The following is a 25,618-nucleotide window of genomic DNA, read 5'->3' on the forward strand; positions in this document are numbered from 1 at the left end:
GACAGAGCCTAGCAAAACAGGCTCCAATCCCAGCTGTGCTTTCCAGGTACTTGGGTTAGGAACACATCATGGCCATGCTGTCCAGCTCAGGGGTTCACAAAACATGAGTCAGGCCCCTAGCCTGCGGGACAGTAAAAAGTATCGGGGCAGGGGCGTGTCTTTCTGTTCACTTTGTGCTTTCTAAGCATTTGGGGTCCCGTTCTCTGCAAACAGGAGTGCGAGAGCTGGCTCTGGCCCTGTCCGATGACAGGACACTGGGGTAGATGGGCCATTGGTCTGGCCCCGTCTGGCCGTCCTTAGGAGGGCATGGAGGGCAGCTTGGAAACTGACTCCTGATAGGTGTAACAGTCAGATAGCCAAGAAACAGAATCCACCACTGATTATTTGTAAAAATCTCCTGGTTTCTGGGGCCTGACTCGTGCTTTTGGAGCATTGTTAACACTGGGTTCTGCCACGTAGCACTCACTCACACGGCTCCTTCTGGCCAATCACCTGCTTGGTGTGTTTTTAAGGCAGCTCCCATTAAATCTGGAATTTTCTACCTTTCCTCTGCTCCTAAACTTCTGCGGAAGTCACAGATTTCCTCCCCAGAATTCCAGCTGGTTCATATAATCCTGTCCATGACTAGAACACACATTGCACTGTAGTATTCACCTCCACATCAGCAGCCAGGTGAAGGGCAGTGGTGCTGGGACAGACAAAAGCAGGACTGCTTGGGCAGGTCATTTTGAAACCATTAAAAAAAAAAAAACTCACCAGATATTCCTACACGGTACAGAAACCTCATCTACAAACCATTCAAATCCCCTCCACTGACAACTGCGAGAGGCTATGATGACATGGGCCGTGAGCTGCAGAGGCAGTTATGTGTGGACGCTGAGCCATGAGTTTACAGAACTACGCGTTGCTGCCCACAGGAATGGTGAAGGGCAGCCCTGTGGCTAAAGCATTGGGCTGACCTGGTTCTGCCACTGACCCCCAGGGTGACTTTGGACAAGTCACTGGCCCTCTTTGGGGAGAATTATCCTTCCTTTCTCCCAGCCTGCGTCCATTTAGACAGGGAGCTCCTCAGGGCAGCCTCTGCCTCTGACCAGGGCTTGGTGCAGCTCCTCGTCCTACGGAGGGGCCACTATAACGCAAGGAACAGAATGCAAAGGGGCTGAACCATGTGAGTTTCAGCCTTTTCCCTTCCAGTACCATGTCTTGCGGCACTGACCTGCCTGTCCACCCGGGTTCTGACATGAAAGACTCAGAGAAAGCAGGTTTCCATTTACAAGACAACAAGAATTGTATAATTTAAAGACAGAAGGGACCCGTCAGTGCAGGACTGTGCCTTAGAGCATATTTTCAAGTGCTTTGTCAAGTCCAGTTTTAAATGTCTCAGGTAATAGGGCTTCTGCCACTTCCCTTGGGAAAGTATTTCACCAGCTCACAGGTCTCACCATTGGGACATTTCCCCTGGTATTCTGCTCATATTTCCCATCTTGGTTGTTGGCAAAATGAATTGACTTTGAAGTGCTGGAGGCACTGTGTTTTCAGGGCTTCAGGGCAGCACCAGGTCATAAATCCTTCGGACAGTCCATGCTCAGAGGGCGATCACTGGCATTTCGCCCTGTGACAGCAGAACAGCGCCGAGAATCTAGCTGCACCTGGAGCGGTTAGCAGGAGAAGCCACAGCCCCACTAGGTGCCTGCCTCATCCTTAGTCGCTCTCACTCTGGGAAGAGAAAAGGGAGGAGAGCGCTGGTTAGACAGGAAACACCAAAGCTTCAAGCAGCACGCTCCAGGGTTGTGTTGATTTCCATGTGCCACACAACCTAGCTCCCGCTGGTTTCAGTGGAGTTGTGATGCACCACAACTGCCCGTAACCCTCTGTATAGGCAGTGGCACAGAGGCAGAGTGGTGCTGCGGGGAAGCGACGTTCTGGTCAAAAGGCACTGAGTCAAACCCCAGTCTTTGGGGAAGCACCAGGGGATCTGCAACACCCACAGCGGGCAGGCAGGGTCCCGGGAAAGGCTGGTGCTCAACTTGGCTGCCTGGGCCAGCCTGGAACCCGCGCCTTTGCAGAGTTATTGCAGCCCAAACCCCGTTTTCCTGTCTAACAACCTGTCTGCAACGACATAAAGACAATGGGAGAAATCCTGCCCTCAGGGATGCTGTAACTCCCCTGAGCTCAACACCATCACTCTGGATTTACAGCAGTGGGACCAAGAGCAGCATCTGGCCCACTTAGCATTTCAGGGGATGAAGCTTTCACCCCATAACTCCCGATGAGCCAACGTGAGGCTCTAGCGCTCGCACTTTTCCTCATTTCCCTTCTTGCTGCCTCTGTCTCAGCCGGGGCTCCCAAGCCAGGACACAAGCTGGAGGCGAGGCGTGCGCTCTGCCAAGGGCCTGCGGCTGATGGCAGTTGCAGCACAAGAGTCAAGCCACCAAGGTCCTTCACGTTGGTTTGGGAGCCATCTGGAAAGCCTCCGCTCTCGCCAGGGTGACCGCGGCATTCGCCTGCACACATGGGGCAGAGACAGGCACTTTCCCACTGGAGCTCAGTCCTGAGGCCAGCTCACCTCCATTTTGCTGTGAATCCAGCTGAGGAGCTCTGTAACTTGAGTGTAAACCCCGGGCTTGTTCTTCTGGCCACAGCCAATTCCCCAGCTCGTCACTCCGGCCACGTACCACCGGCTGTTATCCTCGCAGACCAGGGGGCCGCCACTGTCACCCTAGAGCGGGAAGGCAGAGTCAGGAGAACTCGGAGGGAGACCCCGCCGTGCACTCAGTTTGCACAGAGGTCTCAGGTCACTGCACAGCTGGTGCCCACTCCAGGGTGCCGCCAGGTGCAGTGCCCAGAACACAGCACATCTCCAGGGGCGGCTCGACCACACGTCTGTGCTAAGACGGGGGGTGTCTCTGGATCAACGTGGTGCCCACCCCCTCTAGCCAACCCCCACCCCTGCTTAGGGCTGCAGGCCCTTCCAGACTAACATTGGCAGAAACCTCACCTGGCACGAGTCCCTCCCTCCTTGCATGTACCCTGCACACATCATGCGGGGGGTCAGCTCGCCTTGGTACACGCTACTGCTGTTGCAGATCTTGTAGTCGATCAAGCCCACTTCCGCCTCCCGCAGCTTTGGGGAGGTGTTCTCTGGAACAGTGACAGAAAAGGGACAGGTGAAGCAGTGCCCCTGGCTTGCGCACAGAAAGCAAATCCCTGGCCACCTGCTGTCACCCCTAGATCGCATGCTGCCGGCCCCCGGCACATCACAGCCGTAAGCGAAGGTGCCACAGGGATCACTGTAACGTACGACTGCACTGAATACCGAATGAGCTGTTCGTACTACAGAATCCCACAGCAGGCAGGTCACTGGCTCTTAGCCGTGCCCACAGAAAGGTATTCTCTGAAATCGTATGCCCTGTTTCCATCATTCAGACCACTGGGCTTCCTCTCACAGACATCTTTATGGTGGCTTCACAGATTAAAGTCACATTAGCAAAACTGGCCACCAGCTTCAGGCATGTTCATTGTGGGGGTCCTCAGATCGGGACCTGTTGGGCCCTGATATTACAGAGGTGCTGAGCCCCCCTGGACTTCTATCAACAGCATCTCAGCGCCTCTGAGAATCAGGACCAGCAGGTCTCAGGTTGCGCCCCTCAGAACTGAGGCACTCAGAGTCATTGGCCCAGGCTGAAAATTCTGGCTCCCCCGTACCCTGCAGCACGATGCATAGCTGCCTTTTCAGGCCTCCCCCATGGTGCTGCCCGGCTGGACTGAGGCCACAGCAGGGCATGTGGCCCCTCCCCAAAGGGAATTCAGATTCAGTCCCCACTCTCACCTTCGTTCTCATTGGTTTTGCCAAAGCCAGTGATGAAGCACTTCCTCCCAGCCTGGAATGTCTGGCCAGACATCGGGAGACAAGCGGGGCGGACCTGCCCTGGGAGAGAGGAAAACACCAAACAAGGAAAGAGAGTGAGCCTGACACGCACCAGGGAATAGCTGCAGTCACTCGTATTCCAGCAGCGTCCGCAGGGAGCATTGTCTTCTGAAGGACCTAAACTCGGGTCTTGTCTCACTAACCATCTGTCAACGGGTGGCCCCCTGGAGTCCCCTCCTGTGGCAGGCCACAGCAGAACTGGTGCATCTGCCTCAGTTTCTCCTCTCAGATAACCCAAGGACTCTGCCAGGCTCTCCTGCCTTGGGCTGATTTGTTACAGAAGCATAGTGTAAACAGTCCCTTTATCACCCCAGTGCAAGTAGTCCTTCAAATCACATCGCCTCTCAGCCACTGACAGAACACATGCCACCTTCCGGCATCTTCCGCCACACCAGACTCTGTCAGCCCTCCTATGTCCCTCAGCCAGGACAGGCACCCCAGCCCTTCCAGCTGGAGTGCACCCACTCTTCCCAGCCTCTCTGCTGGGAGATCATCCACTCCAGGGAGCGCCCATCGCACCCCTTGGCCCCCTCACTGGTCCCCGGGGTTCAGCTCTCCAGCACGCAGATGTCAGCGGGTAAATTTCTCCACTGCTCCCACACCTGATGCCCTCTCCGGTGTGGGGAGGTCAGCCGGCAACCCCCTCTTGTTGCTTCCCTGCCTTCCCCCACAATACACCTCCTGGCTCTGGCAGCTCTCACCTGCCCCTTTTCCTGACCCTTGCTCAGGCAGCTCTGATTCACCAGCCCTTTCCCTCAGATTGTCCCTGGTCCTTCACTGTCCAGGGGCTGCCCTGCCCCCTTGCCTGGCCAAAGGGGAGCAACTGTTCCGGCACAAAGGATCCGGGGCCAGCCACCCCGTGACATCCTCACTGTGACCAAGCCAAGCGAGAAGGCTCAGCAAGCATCGGCCTGGGGCGCACTTCCCCGGGGGCTGGGAGGCATGAGGCCCATGCCCAGTGTGCTCCAGGAGCCCCGCACTAGCCCACACCAGGTGGCAATGGCTGTCAGGCTGGTTCCTTAGCACTGGGCGGAGCCGTTTTCAGATTACATGGAGGGAGGGGAAAGTTCTTGGCTGTAATAGTGTTTGGATGGCGCTTCCAGGGGGTGCATTCATTGGTGTATTGGAGTCTCAGTCCCCGGTCATCTGCCCAGCATCCCACTAGCCCGACCCTAAACCGATCTCCATGGACTTGCCTACGAAGACCCCAGGACCCGTTTTTACAGGTATAAATCAAGAGATGTTCTCTGTATGGCTCAGCAGTGCAGAGCTGTTCACCCCACATGCCCGTGGTGCCCAGGGGGGATGATAATAAACACCCATTTAACAGCTCAGCAGTACCCCCTCGGCCTCCTGTCTGCCCGGTGACGGCTGTCAGCCCCGGTCCTGCCGCCGGACGTGCAGAGGGTCCCTGTGCCTGCATAAAGCCCCACTGTCACCCTCAGGCTCTGCAGGGAGACAGGGTCTCTGTGTGGGCATGCTCAGTACAGCACTGTGCACACAGCTGGGTCTTACCCTGTGTAAAACCGGCACCTTCTTACCGACGGCATCTGGCTCCCCCCCTGCTTCTCATGCGCCTTGGAGTCAGACCTCATTGCCCAAAGACGCTTAGCCCCTGCCTGGCCTGTGGAGCTGGAGCCGGTCTGGCTGGCCAAGTCAAGCAGATGCACAGGCCCTGCAGCTCCCGGTCTGAGGAGGTTGGGAATTAGCCTCACCCGATATCGTTAAGGGCGTGGCAAGTTTCACCAGCGCGATGTCGTAGTCGTCATAGTCATCGCTGTAGTTGGAGTTGATGATGATCTGGGAGGTGGGGATGCCCTTGGCAGGATGAAGCAGGTTGGAGGCCCCGGCATACACTTTCCACGCATTGAGGATCTTCACGCTGTTCCTAAGCAGATGTAGAAAGGGGGATGTAATGCAGGGACTGCCCTGAACAGCAGGGCCAGATTCCAGCCTCCCTCCAGCACTTAATTTCAAGGACTGGAGTTAAAAAATTGGCACGAAACGCCCTCTCCCCATTTTGTTCAGCTCAGACCCCGCTCCCTACCAACTTCTCCACCATGCCGATTGAGGTTTGGGTCGCTCAGCCCAATCCAAGCAGGACTTATATCTGACCCTAACTGGTATACGCAGGTCAGCGCTTTAATTCGCCCCCTTCAAAGGCAATGTCCCTGTTCTCTTATCTACAGCACAGGTCTCAGCTGTACATTCTGCACAGATGCTGATTTCTTATTCCAGCCATTGGCCCCGACGTGTGTGTTTGCTATTGGCTTTCTGTCTGCGCGCCCCTAGCCGTGGATGCATCCACCTTAAAATAATTACATATAAACCAGGGGCCTGTGCAAGGATCGGCTACTGGTGTGCGCTGAGAGCTGCCGCGGGCCCCAGGAGCCGGACTGGGCTGGAACACAGCTGTGATCCTGCCCTCTAGTGGCTGACAGCTAGTGGAAATTCTGTGTTAGCTCTTGTGGTGGAGCTGCCAGTTTCGGGTCCAAAGTCCCCAGAGAGAGAGAGCCCAATTCTGATCCCAGGTGACATCAGCGTTGATCCAGAGTGACTCAAGCTCCAGCAGAGTCTGTCTGCATTTCAACCCTGTGACCAAGAATGGAACATGGCTGCCGATAACTCCCATCTTCTGTTCTCCTCACCTAGGCCCTTCCCTTCATCAGCCGCAGGTAAACCAACCCTTCCTGGCTGCACCCAACACAGCCAGTCAGCAGGCACACCACTTACATGAAGAAGCAGTGGGCAGCTGTCAGCACCCACTGGGTATCAATGACTGTCCCCCCGCAGATGTGGCTCGGCCCATACTGGAGACTAACTTGCCAGGGCCACTTACTCGCCGAAGCTTCGTTCCCCCCAATGATCCGGCCAGAAGCCCTTTGTCCACAGCCTGAAGGAAGAGAAACAAGCTGAGGAGGCAAATCTTCCCGTGGGAGCCTGAGGGGAAACTCAAAAAGGTCCATTAGCTCAGTCAGGTGCCTCGACAGGAAAAATCAAGCCAGGCCCACCTGCATGTTACAGGATCACCTAACAGATCGCACACCTGGCAAAACGTGCTCACGGATAACACTCAACCAACGGGGACAGAGCATTTAACACACCAGACCAGAGCAGTGGCCCATCGGTTCCAGTATCCTGCCCCCAGCTGTGGCAATGGCTTTCTGCTTCAGTGGAACTGCAAAGAGAACCCAGTAATACCCTAGACAGCTGTACAATGCTGGCTGCATGCTGGGAGGAGAGTCTAAAGTCATTCAGCCTCCACTTTTACAATCCAGCTGGACAATTGGACTCTCTGACCCCTGCGACTTTGAATTGCATGGGCTATTACTTACACCCACAGTGAAATAGGGTAGCTATTATGCTAAGTAATATATATTCCACTGAGCTGGAGGGGTAACAAAAACAGGCCGGTTTTGTTCAATATCTTCATAAATGATCTGGAGGATGGTGTGGATTGCACCCTCAGCAAGTTTGTAGATGACACTAAACTGGGAGGAGAGGTAGATCCGCTGGAGGGTAAGGATAGGATACAGAGGGACCTAGACAAATTAGAGGATTGGGCCAAAAGAAATCTGATGAAGTTCAACAAGGACAAGTGCAGAGTCCTGCACTTAGGACGGAAGAATCCCATGCACCGCTACAGATTAGGGACCGAATGGCTAGGCAGCAGTTCTGCAGAAAAGGACCTAGGGGTTACAGTGGACAAGAAGCTGGATATGAGTTAACAGTGTGCCCTTGTTGCCAAGAAGGCCAATGGCATTTTGGGCTGTATATGTAGGGGCATTGCCAGCAGATCGAGGGACGCGATCATTCCCCTCTATTTGACATTAGTGAGGCCTCATCTGGAGTCCTGTGTCCAGGTTTGGGCCCCACACTACAAGAAGGATGTGGAAAAATTGGAACGAGTCCAGCGGAGGGCAACAAAAATGATTCGGGGACTGGAATGCATGACTTATGAGGAGAGGCTGAGGGAACTGGGATTGTTTAGTCTGCGGAAGAGAAGAACGAGGGGGGATTTGATAGCTGCTTTCAGCTACCCGAAAGGGGGTTCCAAAGAGGATGGATCTAGACTGTTCTCAGCGGTAGCGGATGAGAGAACAAGGAGTAATGGTCTCAAGTTGCAGTGGGGGAGGTTTAGGTTGGATATTAGGAAAAACTTTTTCACTAGGAGGGTGGTGAAACACTGGAATGCGTTACGTAGGGAGGTGGTGGAATCTCCTTCCTTAGAAGTTTTTAAGGTCAGGCTTGACAAAGCCCTGGCGGGGGTGATTTAGTTGGGGACTGGTTCTGCTTTGAGCAGGGGGTTGAACTAGATGACCTCCAGAGGTTCCTTCCAACCCTGATATTCTATGATTCTATGATAAGAAACAGGGACTTTTTGCTTAGATATCACAGTGACAGACACCTTAAAAACCCCTGAGTTGTGACAGACAGATAGGATACAGAGATGAGTAGATTAGGATAGATGACCAGTTCTAGGGGCAGGCCCCTAGTATTTACTTGTATACGTTTACAGAAAGTGAGCACATAAATAGACAATAGCACAGACTGATATTTTCAGTCTGTCAAGAAAGGAAGGAAGGAAGGAAGGAAGGAAGGAAGGAAGGAAGGAAAGAAAGAAAGAAAGAAAGAAAGAAAGAAAGAAAGAGAGTGTACAACTGTGATAAAGAAAAAATGGCAGTTGACATGTCACATGAGATCAGCTGAGCTGATCTAAATTTTGTGAACTTAAATTTTTTGTTAAAATTTTCATTGAAAATTCAAAATTTCAATGAAAAAAATAACCTCTTGAAAAGTTTGGGTGAAAATTCTCTCACTTTTCCAACCAACTGCCGAGAAACTGGGATCTGGCAACATTTCCAAAACCCAGTAAAACCATTTTCACACCATTTTCACACCAGTTGTTTCAGTGGTTTCGAGACCCGCTCTAGACCCAGCTCTCCTGTCACCATGTCTATGCTTTATGGCAATGGTAAAACCTCCCTCTTACTTGTGCATCGGAGGGAGACATATTTTCCCGTGGGACACTTGGAGCTGCAGGAGAGAACAAAACAAACGAGAGACAAAGTCAAACATGGACCCAGGCTGAGACAGCACAAGAGAAAGAGTCCGAGTGGATGATCCCTCACCTTCCTGCCCATCCTAACATGCTCAGCCAGCATGTAAGCAACACAGATTCTCTCTTGTTGTTCAGTAAAGAGAAATGGGAGTTCTCTACAGGATCATGTCTCCCCTTCACTTCCTGGAAAATCCCTTCAGGTTGCCTCTCTCTGTCTCGCAGCTGCAGCCCCACCTCTGGCAGGTGTACACAGTGGCAGACAGACAGGGGATGACTATTTTGGAGCCCCTCCAGATTTACACGGGTGTAAAGTGAGACCAGAGTTTGTTGTTCCAAGGTGCTTTGGTTTCCTTAAGCACCAAGCACCCGTGGGCCATTGCTAAAGCATGGGCCACTCTCCAGCAGGCTCAGACCTGCCCTGACTTTCCTTGGGGGCACATGAAGTTTTGCCTGGGTTCCCGCCGCAGAACGAGTGCAGGGGCTAACTGCACTTCATGGTTCTCTCAGGAATCCAGCTGACGAGAGACTGCTCAGATTGCTCCTCTGGCCATTAGCGCTCCCATCCCATTAGGGCTGCAGAGCTTGGGCTACAGCCCTCCCCTCCCTTTCCTGGAATTGCTGGAAAAGCTGCCATGGTGGAGGGGCTCCGTGGGCCCCCCTCCGAGCAGGGCTGACAGACCACTGTCTCCTTTCTCAAGCAAAGAGCCCAGTCTTGCCAGGTTGCTAATCATCTCTGGTGCCCAGCCCTGCCCCCTGTTTTTGTTCCGGTGTCCACAACGAACTCAGGCCTTTTTCCCCGAGTTCGTTCAGAGGGGACCGTGCAGCGAGTGCCATGGGCAGAGAGGGGCCCCGAGGGCACTAGAGGACACAGGGAGGAGCAGGGAAAAGGCAACTGATCCTCTTCATTACCTGTTGAGACTCTGCTGGATCGAGGGGTGCTCCTTGGTGACAGTGAGGCTTTTGCCAGGGAAGGAGGCTGGCACGTACTCCGTGCTGAACGTGCTGGGAGGAGACAGAACAGACATGTCATGCTGCCAGGGTTCCTTAATTCTCGCTCCGCAAAGGGAAAATCAGGCATGCAGCAGAGGGGCTAAAATCCCGTAGCCCAGAGCGGGGCATCTCCCCCGGCTGCTGCCACTCACACTGAACTGCGGGGTGGTGCTGTGATGGGGCCCTGGCACTCGAACCCTGCAAAGCGCTAGTTCACGAGTACCCCACTCTGGATTAGAACCTCGGTCTTCACCCACTGTCCGTTTAGAACAACCCCCTGCTTGGGTCACCAGAGGGGCTTGAACCCAAGCCCCCCAGAGCAAACAGCAAGGGTCTCAAAGGTACAGCTCCACTGCAATAAAAGATCCCTGGCTTGGGCTTGCGGGGCTGAGGCTGCAGGGCTAAAAGTTGCTGTGACCCTCCCCCCTCGCAGGGTCCCTGAGCCCAAACATCTACCCCACAATTAAAGAGCCCCATGAGCCTGAGTCAGCTGACCTGGGCCAGCAGTCGGTGTTTAGTTGCAGTGAAGACAGACCCATTAGCTGGCAGCTGTAGGAGCCAGATGTGAACCACCCACTAGAGGGTGGTAAAGATCCAAACTCCTAAAGTGGGTTGCACTTAGCGTGACCAGACCGGAAGTGTGAATAATCGGGACAGGGGATGGGGGGTAATAGGTGCCTATATAAGACACAGCCCCAAATATCGGGACTGTCCCTATAAAATCGGGACATCTGGTCACCCCAGTTGCACTAGAGCTAAGGCTGGTCTATCCCGGGGATTTCTGCATTGCTGCACTGACAGTTTAGCCATCCAGATGCAAATCCTAGTACACACGCACTGCACTAGTGTAGAAAGTTATTTGCACCATTGCTTGTGAAAACAACCTGGGTAACCTGCACCAGTTCAAGTCACTTCTTGCAAGGGTGCTGTGCATCTGCACTTGGGGGTGGGGGGGAGTTTGCAATGGGACAGTGCAGCTACACGGGGGTTTCCCACTGCAGACAAGCCCCTTGACTCCCCTTCCAATGACAGCTGTGCATGGATCAGTGCCATTCCCCGCCATTCCCAGGTCAGGTTCCCCTTGCTGCAAACCCCGGGGTGACTTAACGAACGCCATGCAGGGAAGGTGCAGAGAGAAACAGGAGGAGTCCATGCAACCTTCAGCGGCTAGCAACCACAGAGCAGTGGCAAAGGAGGGGGAAGTACCTGGTGGCCGGAAGCCGTTGTGGGAGAGATTTTCAAAGAACAAAGGGCTGGTAGGGGCCCAGTGGCATTGCCTGGGGGCTGAGTACTTCACTCTCCCTTGTGCCTTTGGAAAGCTCCCCCTGGATATGGGGAGCCCAGGAGCAGGTCATTTGGGGTGTGGGCTGGGTTTCTGGCTTCCATCCCCCATCACTACACGCACAGTGCCCGTCTCTGGGGACTTACCTTTGAAATCCCAGTTGCTGGCAGGTCTTCCTGGAGAAGGAGTCGTTCCAGGCGCTGCTGCAGACAGGCAGCCACTGATTCTCGGTGCTGGAGTAGACGTGGAGCAGAGACTGATCCCACCTGAACCGCACTGCAGGCACAAAGGAAGGAGACAGCAGAATCAGCAGGGGCTACGGGCAGTACTGCAGCTCCAGCTCACCCTCTGAGAGAGGCACCTGGGCCTGGCAAAGAGCCCAGCCCACCTGTACCAGGACTGAACTTGGGCCCTTGTGTCATGATCATGCACAAAAGCTGGCAAATGACCAGCCTGATTCCCCTCTCCTGCCCACAGGTGTAAATCAGGAGCAGCCCCACTGAACTGACAGAGCGCCAGGCCCAGGGGGGTGAGGAGAAGCCCGCCCCTGCGCTTTGCATCCATGGGCATGGCACATTCTGTGAGTGGATGTGCAGTGTGACTGTGAGCTCCACCCCAGCGCCAGGTGACAGCTGGGGACCAAAGGCCTGTTTCTCCAGGGGGCAGGGGCAGGGGCAGTGAAAGGCAGAACTAGCATCCTGCGTGCAGCCCCAGCCAACGTGCCTCAGCCTGTTCACTGGAAACCAGTGCAGGGAGAGCCCAGCTCAGCCTCTTTGTCCCCTCCAGCCTTGATCTCCCTGAGGTGCTGTCAGCGGGGCCAGGTGTGTGTAATTGGTGCCAGTTCTGAATCCCCCTGGGAATTGGGAGCACCAGCTAACCCCACACAAGCCTCACCAGAGTCATCACATGCAGCAGCTTCAGGCACTGCCCAAAATGTGAGAGCAAACATCAGGTCCGTGGCTACACCCTGCCAGCCCAGCCGCTGCCCCCTCTCACGCCAGGGGCCCCAGCTCCTCCCACGTCCTGCACATCGGGGGTCCCAGCATTCCCTGGGCCCCATGCCATCTTTGGCAGCAGTGCAAACTCCTGCCCCAGAGACCTGGTCACGTCTGGGGGCTCGCTCGGAGCCTAGAGCACAAGGTCCTAAGACAGGGCATGGATGAAAGCAGCGGCATGACTCCAAAGCCTGTCCCGCTCCCCGCTCGCCCTGCGGGACACCTGCATCCCAGCTGTGTTACCGCAGTCCAGCTCATCGCTCTTCTGGGAGCAGTCGACCACCCCGTCACAGCGCACAGCTCTGTGGCTGCAGCTCTCAGTTGGCTCCTTGTACAGAAAGCCGGTGTTGGACCGCCAGAACAGGACTGCAAGCAAACACACAGAGGTGAGCTGGAGAGAGTTGGGCGGGAGGTCACCTGCGCTGGGAGGGGATATTTCCGGCCAGCCAATTCCATCCCAGGCCTGGCAGCTCCTTCACCCCAGGCCCCAGACACCCCAGCTGGTGCATGGCCAGGGTTGCACTAACCTGGGCTGGATTCTTTGGAGCAGTCGCTGTTGTGGTTGCTCCAAAGTCCCGGTCAGGGGTATAGAGAGGATGCTCCCCAGGCACAATCCCCCTCACGTGGTATCCTGCTCCAAGGTTTGCAAGCAGTAAAGAGCAGGATCACTCAGCCTGATGCCCCTCCCTCCGATGCCCCCACACTCAAGCCAAGTGATTGTCAACTCAAGCCCCCACCCCTATATCAATGCTAAAACCTGCCCCAACCCCTGCTCTCCATGAGGAACTGTCTGGAAAACTGGACAGACAAAACTCTTTCTGAAACCTCCAGAACCTGGCCCCCTAGAAACGCAGCCAGGCTCAGTCCCGAAGGGTCACAGACCCACACGCACTCAGACGACATGTGGCCCATTTATGGTTTGTGCTGGGTTCAGGCAAAGCTCAGTGGTCGCTAGGAGGAAGCAAGTGGAAGTCAACTGAGTTTCCCTTTGCAGTTTTGGGCTCCCCTGAACCAGAGCTCAGAGGGACATGAATGCACATGGACGACACCCAGAAAAGGGTGCACAGCCCAAACACTGGATGCAACGCCTGAGCCTGGATCATGGTTTACAGCTCAAACCTCAGGCTGTTATAGGCCAAATCTGACTGGGCATCTTCTGAGCCAGAGTTCTGCCCTTGGGATCTCAAGGTCAGATCCAGAGTTTGCTTTAGGCCAATCTCTAGTTCACCTGATCCCCACCCTTGTCCCAGGATATCCAAAACTGCTGCATTTGACTCAGCTCCATTCAAAATCCATTCTCACTTCACGCAGTTTTAATTTGCATCTGCAAAACATTCGCCCAGTAAAAATATTTTGAATCCACTTGATACAGCAGGGGCTCAACAATGCAACTGATAAAAGGAAAACTAGCAGCTAGATTTGACAAAGGAATTTAAAAAAAACAACCGCTTCATCATCTGTAAAACCTGGAAAATAACTTTTCGGTCTCCGCTGATTTTCCCTTTCCATTTGGTGAGCTCTTACTAATTCCCCGCTGGCTGTGTGCCTGGCACAGAGATTAACTCAGAGTAGGAGGGACTAGCATATGTGCTGATGGCTGTGGCCACACCTGAAAATATTTGCAGGAAATGGAAAGTGTTGGCCTTATCTAAACATCTAACCATCTGCCTCTGATTACTTGGTGCATGTCACATCCAAAACACTAGGCAGAAAGATGTTGTTTTAATTTCCTTGTGAAATTCTTTGCTCCCAGGTGTCCAGCAGATGTCAGGAAAACTCAAGAAATAGAAGGATGGAGGCATCTCACCACCTGGGCCATCTTTCCAGGAATCACATCCTTAGCACTGCAGCTGCATTGCCTCCTTCTGACAGCCAGGCAGTGCCATTATGTGCTAGCCTGTAGTTCCCAGGCTGTGGCTGGAGTTGACAGGAACAATTATCAAACCCACCCAGGGGGATATGAAGAGCTAGAAGGAGTGGGGACCAGCTGAGCTCCTAATTAACCCCCTTCTAGTCTGTTATCAGTCTCAAATCAATGGTGTTAAACCAAGAGGTTGTATATGACGCAGAAAATACAGACCATAACTCTCTAGTCCATGTCTGTTAAGCTGAGCCCAGAGTGGAACATCAGATCTGAACCGTCTTCAGTCTCGGGGGAACTTTGGACCCAAATCAGAAAATCCCAGCTCATGTCCTTCTATAACGGGCCAATCTGAGCAGCCTTGAACTTTAGGGGAGCGTGGGTGCTGATGCAAGCTTTACAACAACTCAGACCTATGTCTCATTGCACGATGGGACAGGCCAGAGGTAGCATATGCTGGGCAGGTTAAAGAATGTGAGAATGGGGAAATGGCTTTCATTTCTGGCTCTCCAAAGCCCACTGGAATCAGTGAGAGTCTTTGTATTTATTTGAAGGAGCTCTGAATCAGGTCCTTAAGTACTTGTCTTCTTTTTAGGGTTAGCTCCTTACTCATAGTGGGTAGGGGCGTTTGCCAGGTAACTTGGGTGGAAAGGCTAAGACAACTGTTCTGGGTGAAACCCAGATTTCTCAGTACATGAACTGTGTATAGAAGAAGATAGTGTACGCTCACAGGAGTTTAATGAGGTGTCATTTTAAAAAGTGCAGATTAGCACTAGAATCTGTTAAAAATAGAAAGCAAATGCATATCCCAACAGAAGGTCACTAGACACTGAAATTCAACACAGAAATAATCTTTCCATGTAAAAATGCACCACAGCTCACTACAGTGACATCCCCAGTGCTGCAGTAATGCTAACACCAACAATAATTTACAACGCAGCGTTTGGGCTGCACACAGATGCAGTTCTATTATGGGAAGAAGTAGGGGTTTGAGGGAGAAACTTTGGCCAATCCCCTATGCTTAGGCAAAGGGCCCCAGGGCATCTGATGCCTCTGCGGAGTGTACAGGCCCTGTGAGTTGAGAACTACACATTCAGGTGCATGGAACCCCATTGATTCCTCACCCGTGGCTAGCAGGGCCAGCCCAGCTCAGCTCCAGTGAGAGTTCCAGTATTAGCAAACGTGAAGGTTAGGCCAGTGAGCCATCCCCTCCTGCGACCACAATCTGAGCAGCACTGGAGAGAGCTCGAGGAGCTTGTCAGATGATTATTTCTGCAGGGATTTTCTCCATTTCCTTTTACAGGCTGTCGGGTTCCCTCCTGTTAGCATTTCTAGTCCCAGAACCCTGCTGGCAGGCCCGTGGCTGTGCTTGGCCTGCCCAAACCCAAAGCTGGGTGACATATTTCCCCCAGCGGGCCAAGCCCCTAGATGGGCGCAGGGACTTGGCCTGCACCCCAGGATAGCCAGTTTTGCTGGTGGCTAACGAAGGGGAAAGGACTCACAGAGCAGGATGAGGGCAATGAGCAGGACTATCAGAAAGGAGATGCAAAGGATCAGCGCCAGCTTCTTCTGGCCCACGCACGACGAGGCCTTGCACCTTGCCGCTGGGGACACTGGAGATTGGGATGACAGAAACACAGTCACTAGCACACATGGTTGCCGAGACATTCCCATCCAAGCTCCTCCCCAACGGAGAGGAGGGATGCTCAGCCCTTTGGACATGGCAGTGGTGTTACCTAGGCCCGCGGAGGGATGTCTGGGGATGTGCGACTGCTCCTTCGCCAGCAGGCACATGCCATTTCTGACAGGCAGGGGAGCAGGTGTCCCTAGCACACACCATTCCTGCTACAGCCCAGGGATCCCAGGCTAGCTGCTTCCCACTGTGACTAGACCTTCGGAGGGCAGCCTGGGCAGAGGCAGTGCAAGCATCCCAAGGCTTCTCCTGCCAATACACCCGGGCTCCTGCTAGGGCTGAGAGAGGCTTCGTTCTCCTAGCACATTCATTCCTTGGTCCCTCTGCGGGGGCTGACAACCCAGCTGCTCACCCCAGTGTTTTCTGGGACCCAGAAACGCAGGTCACATGGGTCACCGCACAGCGGCGCTCCGTCACGGCAGACGTGGGCTGGATTTGAACTGGCAGCCTCCAGGTGAAAGGCTAGATTGGTCCATACCATCATTGTCCCCATTACGGGTAATTTTAGTGTAAACCCTGGTTCTCACAGGCAGGATGTACAGGCCATCCACGTCACCTCCCCATTCCTCAAAGCAGGGCGCATCCCACCCTTGGGCCAGGTGCAGAGGTGATGCACAAGGTGCTGTGAGTACAGCTCCTGATGCTAGCCAGGTAGAGCCAGGCCACAGGCATCTAAGTGAGTGCAAAGGAGTGTAACATACACCCCTTACACATCGCTCTGCAGGAGGGTAACATACACCCCTGGGCATTCCCTCTCCTCCTTCCACTGCTGCCACCGCATCCCATGGGCCGCAGGGAGCCTGCCAGCTCCCTGCTGAGGGTGTTCCTTTTAGCCAGCCGGGGGTGATGGGACACATCACCGGTAGCTCTCCGTATGAGACTGCACCATCCAGTCCTATCTCCCAGTCAGCTCTCCCAGCGTGGCAGGAGCTAATGCATGAACGACTGGGGCTCACAATTCCAAGGCTGGCTGGAAGCACACGCCCAACCTCTCCAGGAAGCAAGGACTTCCCAGTAGCTGTAGCTGCCAAGAGACCTGCCCCACCCATCTTACTTGTGTTGTCACAAACCACATATTGTGGTGGAGCCAGTCCAGACTCTGGAGCGCACGGCATGAAGTTGCTCTCACAGACCCTCTCTCGTGGATGTGCAGACGGGGTGGCGATGGGGCAACTGACTCACAAGGCATAGGGGTTGGGAGCGAGGCTGCTGTTTGGCAGAGCCAGACTGATCTGTAGGTAAAGAAAACACCATCACTCACACACACTACTGGAGATTCCCTGATGATAGCTCCCTGTAGCCAAAGGCCAGCCTGGGTGCCCAGGGAAAGCTAGAAGACTTGCCTTCATGAAGCAAGAGCTCATGTATGCAGCCAGGAAATCCAAGTAGCAGAGCTTCCCGAAGGAGCTGGCTGGCTTTGGCAGCCGAACATCCCAGCAGATGTACCTCCAGAGTACAACGGGCCAGCTTATGGAGGCAAAGAAAGCCCAAGAGGTGCCTCTTCCCAGAGCTCTTGTCGAGCTGGAAAATGCTGAGCGTCTCTGCAAAGAATCACGCTGCATCATTCTGGTTTTTCTCCTTTTGGAGGCTGACAACCAAATTTTCCAAGCTGATCACCTAGCTCAGGGCATCTGATTACACGTTTGGTACTCAGCTCAGTCACTGGTGGCTCGTTTCCCTGTCCAGAGTCTCAGTGCCCATGTGAGCACCCAGGTGAGGAATTAGGTGCCCCAATTTATGTACCCAGGTTTGGAAACTGAGTATCTATCATTATATAAGTCCTCTGAGTCACTCATTCAGAAAATGCCAATGTAACTTCCAGTTGTTATTTAGTAACATTTCATAATTGGTGTTCCAAGCCCGAAACTTCCTGAGCCCTGGAATGCTGCTCTGCAATTATGTCACAACTGATCAGTGTGAATATGGGACCAAATATTTATCTCCTCTACCCAAATTCATCTCTCCTGAGTGCTTTATTAATTTAATCCAGATACGTGTGTCATGTTCCCCCATTTCTCCTTGGAGAGAGCCTGAGCTTTGAATTTAGAACAAACATTGGTTTTGCTGCTAATGTGGGTTCTGTTTTAAATCCCTGGCTAATTTTAGCAGTAAAAAAGTCACATGCAACAGAGAACTTGCAAAAAAGAAAATTTCACTTGTGCAGTGAGGGAGCCCAGGAATGGTGCAGCAACCACCAGAATTTGCTGTGAGTCAGCCTTTTGATATAGTTCATGCAAAGGGGAAACAAGTCAGATGTTTATGGTTCATAAACATTGAGTTCATAGTTCCTTCTCCATGTGAAAAATGCAAAGGCTATATCCTTTGGGGTCTTTCTCCCGGGGGGGTTCCACTCATTTTCAGTGCTTACTTATGATTTGTCCCACAGAAACTCTCTCAAAACCCTAATTCGTGACATAAGCAACAGACCTGGAAAGATCTGGCTTGACCCAAAGCAGCCGCTTCCCCAGCGAGGTGTTGAGTGAGGGAGAATACTCACCCAATGAAAGAAGGCAGAACCATTCCATCATCAGGACAGACATCCATTGTTTAATCTGAGGTCCTGGGCACTAACCTTTTCAAGGGCGTTGGACACATCACTGTGATGGAAGTGAGCCTGAGCTGTTAGGTTTGAGCCTGAACCATTGGCCTTTGGGATTTTTCTGATGCCCATCTCTACACAACATACAGTATCGCAAAGGAAGGGTGTATGCCATAAGCAAGGGACACGCCACCGGACAAGCCAGCGCTTAATACCGTTCTGCCAACCCAAAACATTCAAAAATCGTGAGTCAGGCTCCAAAAAGTCATGAGATCAGCTTAAATTCATATCTTTGGAGTTCCTTCCATTTGCCCTCTGGCTTAAGAGCCTGTAGGGGTCACTTTTTCAAGCTTGTCTCCACAACCAGGAACTTCCTTTTTAAAAAAATGTAAACTGAGATGCTGGTGTATTCACATGACTGCAGGAGCTTGGGCTTGAAGAAAACCACCGAACAGCCTGAGACTCATGATGAAATCACAAGAGCTTATAATGCAGTTAATATATTACCCTGATTCCAGCTGAATTTTCTTATTTAGGGTTTTATTTGGCCTAGTTTTGCCCAATTTGCTATGGGAATAGCAGATTCTTTCATGAGTGCATTGGAAGGCTGTCACATTTCACTGTAGACTCAGTAAATACCTTTAAGCCCTTTGTTAAAATGTAATATTTAGCTTCCTTGGGTGAGTCACCACAGATATCCCTACCCCACCTACAATCAGACTATTTTCTCTTTTTTCTCATTGGTGGAGTACAACAACATTACAAAAGGCTGCTGGGACAGGGCTCTCGGCCTGCCTACACTTACCACTTTCAGAAGGTGAATGACTGATTTGTCAGTTCTCTGGCAATTCAGAAAAATTGTAAAAAATGTTTTGGGTAAACTTGAAAATGAAATTTTTGGCAAATCATAACATTGAAAAAAAATCTTGTTTTGGGTCGACTGAAGTGTCTCGTTTGGATTTTTAGCTTTTCTTAACGTTTTGACATTTTTTAGATACAACTGAAGGAAATGTCTGAACCAGAAATCCTTTCAGATCAAAACATCAAAATATTTTGACTTTTTTGGAATTTGTTTTGTTTGTTTCTTTTAAGCAATTCAGTGAAAAATGACACAAATTCAGAAAAAGTTTCGGCCGAAAAATTTTGCCCCACTCTACTTACGCCACTCTTGCAACACTCTTAAAAAGAGGGGGTGCCTCCTTCTTGAGCCCTGCCCTGTACATCACCTGAGAGCTGTTCTGTTCAGGCCTCTTAATCTAAATGGGAGCCTTTCCCCTTTAGCCTTGACTTCAGTGGGCTTTGGATCAGGCCCCACAATCCCAACCTTTTGGAGGTCTCTTCCAATGTTACATGGCTGAGCAAGGCCATTGACTGAAGTCCCCTTAAATCTGGTTGTATCGTGTGGTGTTTGTGGGTCTTGCTGTCCCTTTAAAAACTCGTCAAGGGGATTTAACTGAGCGACACAGAATGATGAAAGGTGGAGTGAAAGCTGCCCATCCCAGAACACGGGCAGTCTACGTACAACACGCAGCAGTAATGCTGGTTCACCCAGTGTCTAGCCTGCCCATGGAATTCACTGCACAACAGGCACTGACTCAAAGATTGTGGGTGGGTTTTTAAAGCATGGCTCACGTTACGACAATTCTAATGACCAACCCCAGTGGCTCACAGCCAGTGCCTCACTGGGGGGGACAGTGAGGCACAGAGGAGTTAGCGTCAACATTTTCAAAAGCAGCGGCTAATTTTGGGGGCTCAGCGTGGTGCACTAAAGCCAGATTGCTAGGGATGCTGAGCACCCCACAGGCCCCATAGGCTCCAGCCGGAGTTGTGAGTGCTCAGCACCTCCTTAAATCTGGGTGTCTCAGATTGAGCACCCAAACTTGCATGGTCACCCTTTAAAATGTTAGCCAGAGGGACTTGCCCTGCAGATCTGGGAGCAGAGCTCTCTGGGATTCTTGGCTTTCAGTCCCATCAGACCACACTGCCTCCTTCAGTAACACATACAGGCATCTGAGGCCCCGATCCAATGCCCACTGAAATCAACAGAAAGATTCCTGCTGACTTCAGTAAGCAATGGTCAGGTCTTAAGCTAACAGCAATAAGGCCAGTCAAGCCTCATGCTTCAGTCCACGAGCTAAGCACCTGCGTGAGGCCGGGGCGGGGGGCGAAAACCCTCGCCCAGACAGAACCAGCAGCACACTGGGGGTTGTTCCCTCAATAGGGAAGAGAGGCCCTGTCCTTCTCTACAGAGACCTCAGAGTCTCTATGTGCGACTGCTACCGCGGTGACCTCAGCATCACTCCTGACCAGCTAGTCCCTAGTGGCATTCACCTGCCGACACCATCAGCACAACCAGTGAGCAGCCAAGGATTAAGCAAGCTGTGAGTCAGGATCCCGAGTAGGGTGAGAAAGGTGGGCTGTGAGTGGCTGTCTGCCCTTCCCCCAAAAACACACAGAGGAGCAGAGAGGTCACTTCCTACCTGTGCCCGTCCTGAGGCTTTCACACTCCTGGAGTGGAGGAGAAGAAGGGCAAGTTTGCCTTACTGTCATTTCCCACAGGACTTGGCATGTCACAGAGTGGCCCAGGGGCTGAGCTATTTTTAATTCCACTGAAATAACCAGCCTCCCTTCTCAGATCCTCCCCCAGAATAGTGTGGATAACCAGGAGCAACAGGGGCCTGAATTTCAAAAAGGTCCACGCTCAGCTGAACCCATTTTTTGCACGGCCGGAGCTCCTTGCAGTCCCATGAGCAAGGCTCGGGTGGGAGTTCCCTCGTTGGGTTCATTGGAGGTGGGACTTGTGGCAGACCAGACATCCAGAGAGAGCAAAAAAAGGTCATCTCTGTGTACCAGGCGAAGGAAGGTTTAAGTGGGACTTAAGTAGCACGAGGGGCTTGTGCTGTCTTCTGTCACCCAGACAACATGGAGTGAGAGTTGCTGGCCACTGAAAAAGTGTGCTGGGTAATGCACAAAGGGCCGATCTCAAGTGTGAGCGTGGTTTGAGCCAAACCTGTTACTGAGGTCCTGCTGCAGGGCTGAATCTTCCAGCCAAAGTACAAGCCAATTTCAGGAGGCCACTGCAAATTTAATAATGGCTGTAACAAGTATTCATGTGCTGTGCACAAAACGTTGGGATAGAAACAAGGAGGAGAGAAACTAGAAAACTAACGGGCCAGATCCTCGCTGTTGTCAATCCGCCCAGCGCCACTGACTCAGCGGAGGATCAGGCCCAAGAGGTTTGAAGTAGAGCTGGTAGAATAATTTTCTGCTGAATTTCCTGATATTTTGCAAACCGATTTCCTGACAGTTATTGATTCTCATTGTGTGCCCTGTTCCTGGAGTCGAGGGGCGGGGGGAGATACATACACGAGCAGCCCTTTATAACTGTTTGCCCCTCTCCAGTTTTACTCTTTGAATTAAAACTGGAGCACGTCAGCAATGCAGAGTCATAGATGTTAAGGCCAGAAGGGACCATGATGGTAAAATCCAGGCTGCCCTGTTGCTTAGCACAAGCCAGAGAACCTCACCCAGTAATTCCTGCCTCAGTCCCAGAACTTTTGCTTGAGCAATAGTGTAGCTTTTCAAAAGAAATCTCATCTTGACTTAAAGACTGCAAGTGAGAAACAATCTGCCATGTCCCTAACATGAAGTTCACAAGGTAGGGAGACCCGCCACAAAGGGACAGCATGGGCCGAAGCCCAGTGTTCAGAATCAAACAATGACAGGAAGGCAGATGCAAGAGAGAGCTAGAAATTGTCTGCACCTTCAGAGTGGGTGTTTAATTCAAAATGAAAGGACACCACCAAAGGGCTTTAGAAACAGAAAGTCACAGGAATCATTTAAGTAGCAGTCACATAAGAAGAATGAGATCAGTGGCAGATCAAACAACCCATGCGGTTTTGAATTAGTTGAAATGAGCTGCCTAAATATCTGCTCTTCTTCTTTCCTATTCCCCAGATCATCACACAATCTGCTGTTAGCCTCTGAACTCATTTGCCTAGAGTGTAAACAGGGGCCTGGCTCTTTTGTGCGCTTGCACAGTGCTGCTGGTGCCTGATAAATAGTGCATTAACATAATAATAATGACACTACTGACTGCCTAGCAACTGGCAAAATTCCTCCCACTGCAGAGCCAGCACAAGGTTTATGCCTCACTTGCATCTGCAGGATGGGATTAAGTGGTCAGTAGGCCCCTGTGCTGGCCAGAGTTTCACCCATTGTGAATATAAACAAATGATCCCTTCTCATGCACTAGCATAGGAGGAAGTTGAGGTGAGAACATAGACAGTTTATAATGAACCAAAACCTGTGGTGTGACGAAGCAAAACCAAGCATGCTTGATTCTGCAGTGCTATCTTGGATTTTTCCTCTGATGCTGTCAAGTACCCTGGGACAGGCAGGGGTCTATTTAGCACCCAGTCACTGGGATTCTGAGCAAGGAACATGGCCATCAGTCACAGTGACTTCTCCTCTTTGAAATCTGGTCGGACACTTAGAGACCAGATGCTTTAGAAGATGCCAGCACAAAGAAGGGAATAATGCTGACATATTAAGGGAAGTTCTGCAAGGCTAAAACGTTGGTTCTGTGTTGAGTCAGCTGGAGCAGGTCAGAAACGGATTCCTGCAAGTCAGTGAGACAAGCCCCTCATCCACAAATCTCAAAGCCCTCTGTAAAGGGAGTGAGCACCGTTCCACCCACTCTACAGATGGAGAAACTGACACAGAGCAGGGAAGGGGCTTACCCAAGGTCCTGCAGTGAGTCAGCAGCAGAGCTGAGATCAGCCCTCAGGACTCCTGACTCCCAGGTCCATGCTTTCTCAACTAGAGGGTAAGCCAAAATTGCCCAATGTGACTGCCTGAAGTTAGGTAATTTACTTGATATGTGGGTGTCCAAATGACTGGCCTGATTTTGCAAAGGTGCTGCTCTTCCCTGGCCTTCCAACGTCACTCAGAGCTGGACTCAGCTTAGGCCAGGCTGCGGGATTGATACCGGGCAGCGGGAAGCTACATTGGCCCAGGGGGAGCTCCAGAAGTGGCTGTCCCTCCCAGCACACAGGAGGGGTGTACTTGCTACACCAGCACGAAGGATGGTGAGTGCTGTCAGCACGCCCTGGGATCCTAGAGTCATCGATTATAGAGCCATAAGGGACCACGGTGATCATCTACCTCCCGCCTAGCACAGGCCCTCGGCCTTGCCTGCAGTCACTCCTGTCGGAGCTAGAGCTGACTGTTTAAAAAACACCCCTTCTTGATTTAAACATGGCCATGCTGGAAAACCTACCACCCCCAGGCGAGTTGCTCCAAGGGTTCATTACCCTCGCTGTTAAAACCTGCATTTTATTTCCCGTCTAAATTCGTCAACTCCCAGCCATTGGCTCGTGCTGGACCTTTCTCTGCTAGATCAAAGAACTCACTATTTCTTCAGCACCATGTTGGCCCTAATGATCCAGTCACCCCATAACCTTCTCTTGGTTAAATGGAACAAGTCCCCTGAGCACAGGGGGTGTGTTCTGTTGCGGCTCAGCACCGTCACAGGCAAAGTCCAGCCTGCCCTTTCCTCCTTGCTGCACTTTCTGCCACTGCCACGGGGCCTATGCATGCCCAGCAGCGGGGCTAAGGTGCGCCACCCGCAGAGCGGGGCCAACGCCCAGGGGCTGAGGCCGGGGCACAGACAGGGAGGTTTCACCATGACAAGGAACCTACTGTGCCTCAGTCGAAGTCGATGCAGCTGTTCACCCAAGAGGCTGGTTCTTTCCGCTTGGTACCGTGCACAGGGGACCGTGGTCACTGCTCGCCAGACAGAAAGGGAGAAGGACAGAAAGAGGAGAGACGATTGTTGGATGTTTTCTGCTAAGAGCAGTGGTTCTCAAAGTTTTGTACTGGGGACCCTTTTCACACAGCAAGCCTCTGAGTGCGACTCTCCCCCCTCTTATAAATTAAAAATACTTTTATATATTTAACACCATTATAAATGCTGGATGCAAAGTGGGGTTTGGGTGGAGGCTGACAGCTCGCGACCCCCCATGTAATAACCTCGTGACCCCCTGAGGGGTCCCAACCCCCAGTTTGAGAACCCCTGGCTAAGAGGGTGAGAATCATAATTAGAAACGGACAGCAGGAGTGGAGAGCTCAGGACTCAGGAGTTCCTGGCTCCCAGCCCCATGCTCAGATAACACTGCCTCTCTGTACCAAACACAGGACCACGTACTCTGTGAGAGCACATTGGTGCTGCTCCATTGACTTCACCAGAGCAGGGTGCATTTACACTAGCCAAGCATTTGGCCTTTTCCCTGGTCCTTGCACTTCCATGAGGTCTTGGTCTATTTCACCATGAAATATCAATGCCACTGAGTTAAAAGTAAGATCCCCTTCGCTAGCACAATGCCACCATCTTCTTGGCAAACACTCGTTAAGCCTTAAAGCGCCTTCTGAGGGAGGTAACTATTATCCTGCCCCTTTTACCAATGGGGAAACTGAGGCATGGAGCAGTGATGGTCGGTGTCAGGGAATAGAACCCAGAAGTCATGATTCCCTCCCTACGCCATCAAATTCTCCCATCTCTTACAAAAATGCTGCCTGGAGAGGAACGTCCTACAGAATGGGCAGGAAAACAAACCCAGGTTCCCCCCCAGAAATTACCTGTCATGCAAACAAAGCAGCTCGTTAATTAAACACTGATCTCAGGGAGGCTACTTCCCTGCATTGCTAGCTCTGCCAGGAGCTGGAGGAGCAAGCTTACCAGATAGCTGTCCCGTTCCATGGCCGCCACCAGGGCTGGAGTCCAGGGATCACAGTGCCGCCAACTCCATGGTTTTCTGGAGAGTGTCCGATCCAGAGAGAGCAGGCAGTTCTGCGGGAATGGAACAGGAAGTCTGTCTGTGCTCGTACCTGTGTGGTAACTGCCAGGGTAATTGACAGAGGAAAACCGGCCTGACCTGTCACTCAGCTCTGCTGGCTGTTTGTTTCCAATTACCCAGTAGGTAGTGTAAAAATATCTGCCTTTTACAATCTGGCCCATCAGCCAGTCCTGCCTGCTTCTGACAGCTGGGCAGGGGTGTCTTTGTACAGAGGCAACAGAAACTTGGTAGGAACCTGGCAGGGGTCCTAGTTCTCACCACAGGGTCGGACGTATCTTTCTGGAAGAACAATTCCCAGACACCCCTACTGAGTAGCCAGATAATCTATTATGGGCAGTGACACTCAAAGCCTGTGGGACCCTCGGAGGTTTTGTTCCATTCAGAGATGGTCTGTTCAAGGCAAGTCTCACA

The 25,618-nt window shown here is 52.2% G+C and overlaps 1 protein-coding gene across 1 annotated transcript; it reads right to left on the minus strand.

Annotated features, from left to right (window-relative positions):
• Window positions 1-695: 695 nt before the first annotated feature.
• Window positions 696-25,282, minus strand: TMPRSS13 (transmembrane serine protease 13). Its single transcript, XM_027824817.3, has 14 exons — window positions 25,090-25,282; window positions 24,054-24,137; window positions 16,866-17,043; window positions 15,621-15,731; window positions 12,501-12,623; window positions 11,409-11,538; window positions 9,900-9,992; window positions 8,922-8,965; window positions 6,662-6,821; window positions 5,644-5,816; window positions 3,830-3,928; window positions 2,999-3,141; window positions 2,567-2,719; window positions 696-1,716 (listed from the first exon to the last, which is right to left on the minus strand). The coding sequence occupies exons 3-14, from the start codon at window positions 16,924-16,926 to the stop codon at window positions 1,702-1,704; spliced, it is 1,305 nt and encodes a 434-aa protein (XP_027680618.2). The 5' UTR covers window positions 16,927-17,043; window positions 24,054-24,137; window positions 25,090-25,282; the 3' UTR covers window positions 696-1,701.
• Window positions 25,283-25,618: the final 336 nt, after the last annotated feature.

This window comes from Chelonia mydas, chromosome 22 (assembly GCF_015237465.2).
Source record: "Chelonia mydas isolate rCheMyd1 chromosome 22, rCheMyd1.pri.v2, whole genome shotgun sequence".
NCBI classification, from domain to species: domain Eukaryota; kingdom Metazoa; phylum Chordata; order Testudines; family Cheloniidae; genus Chelonia; species Chelonia mydas.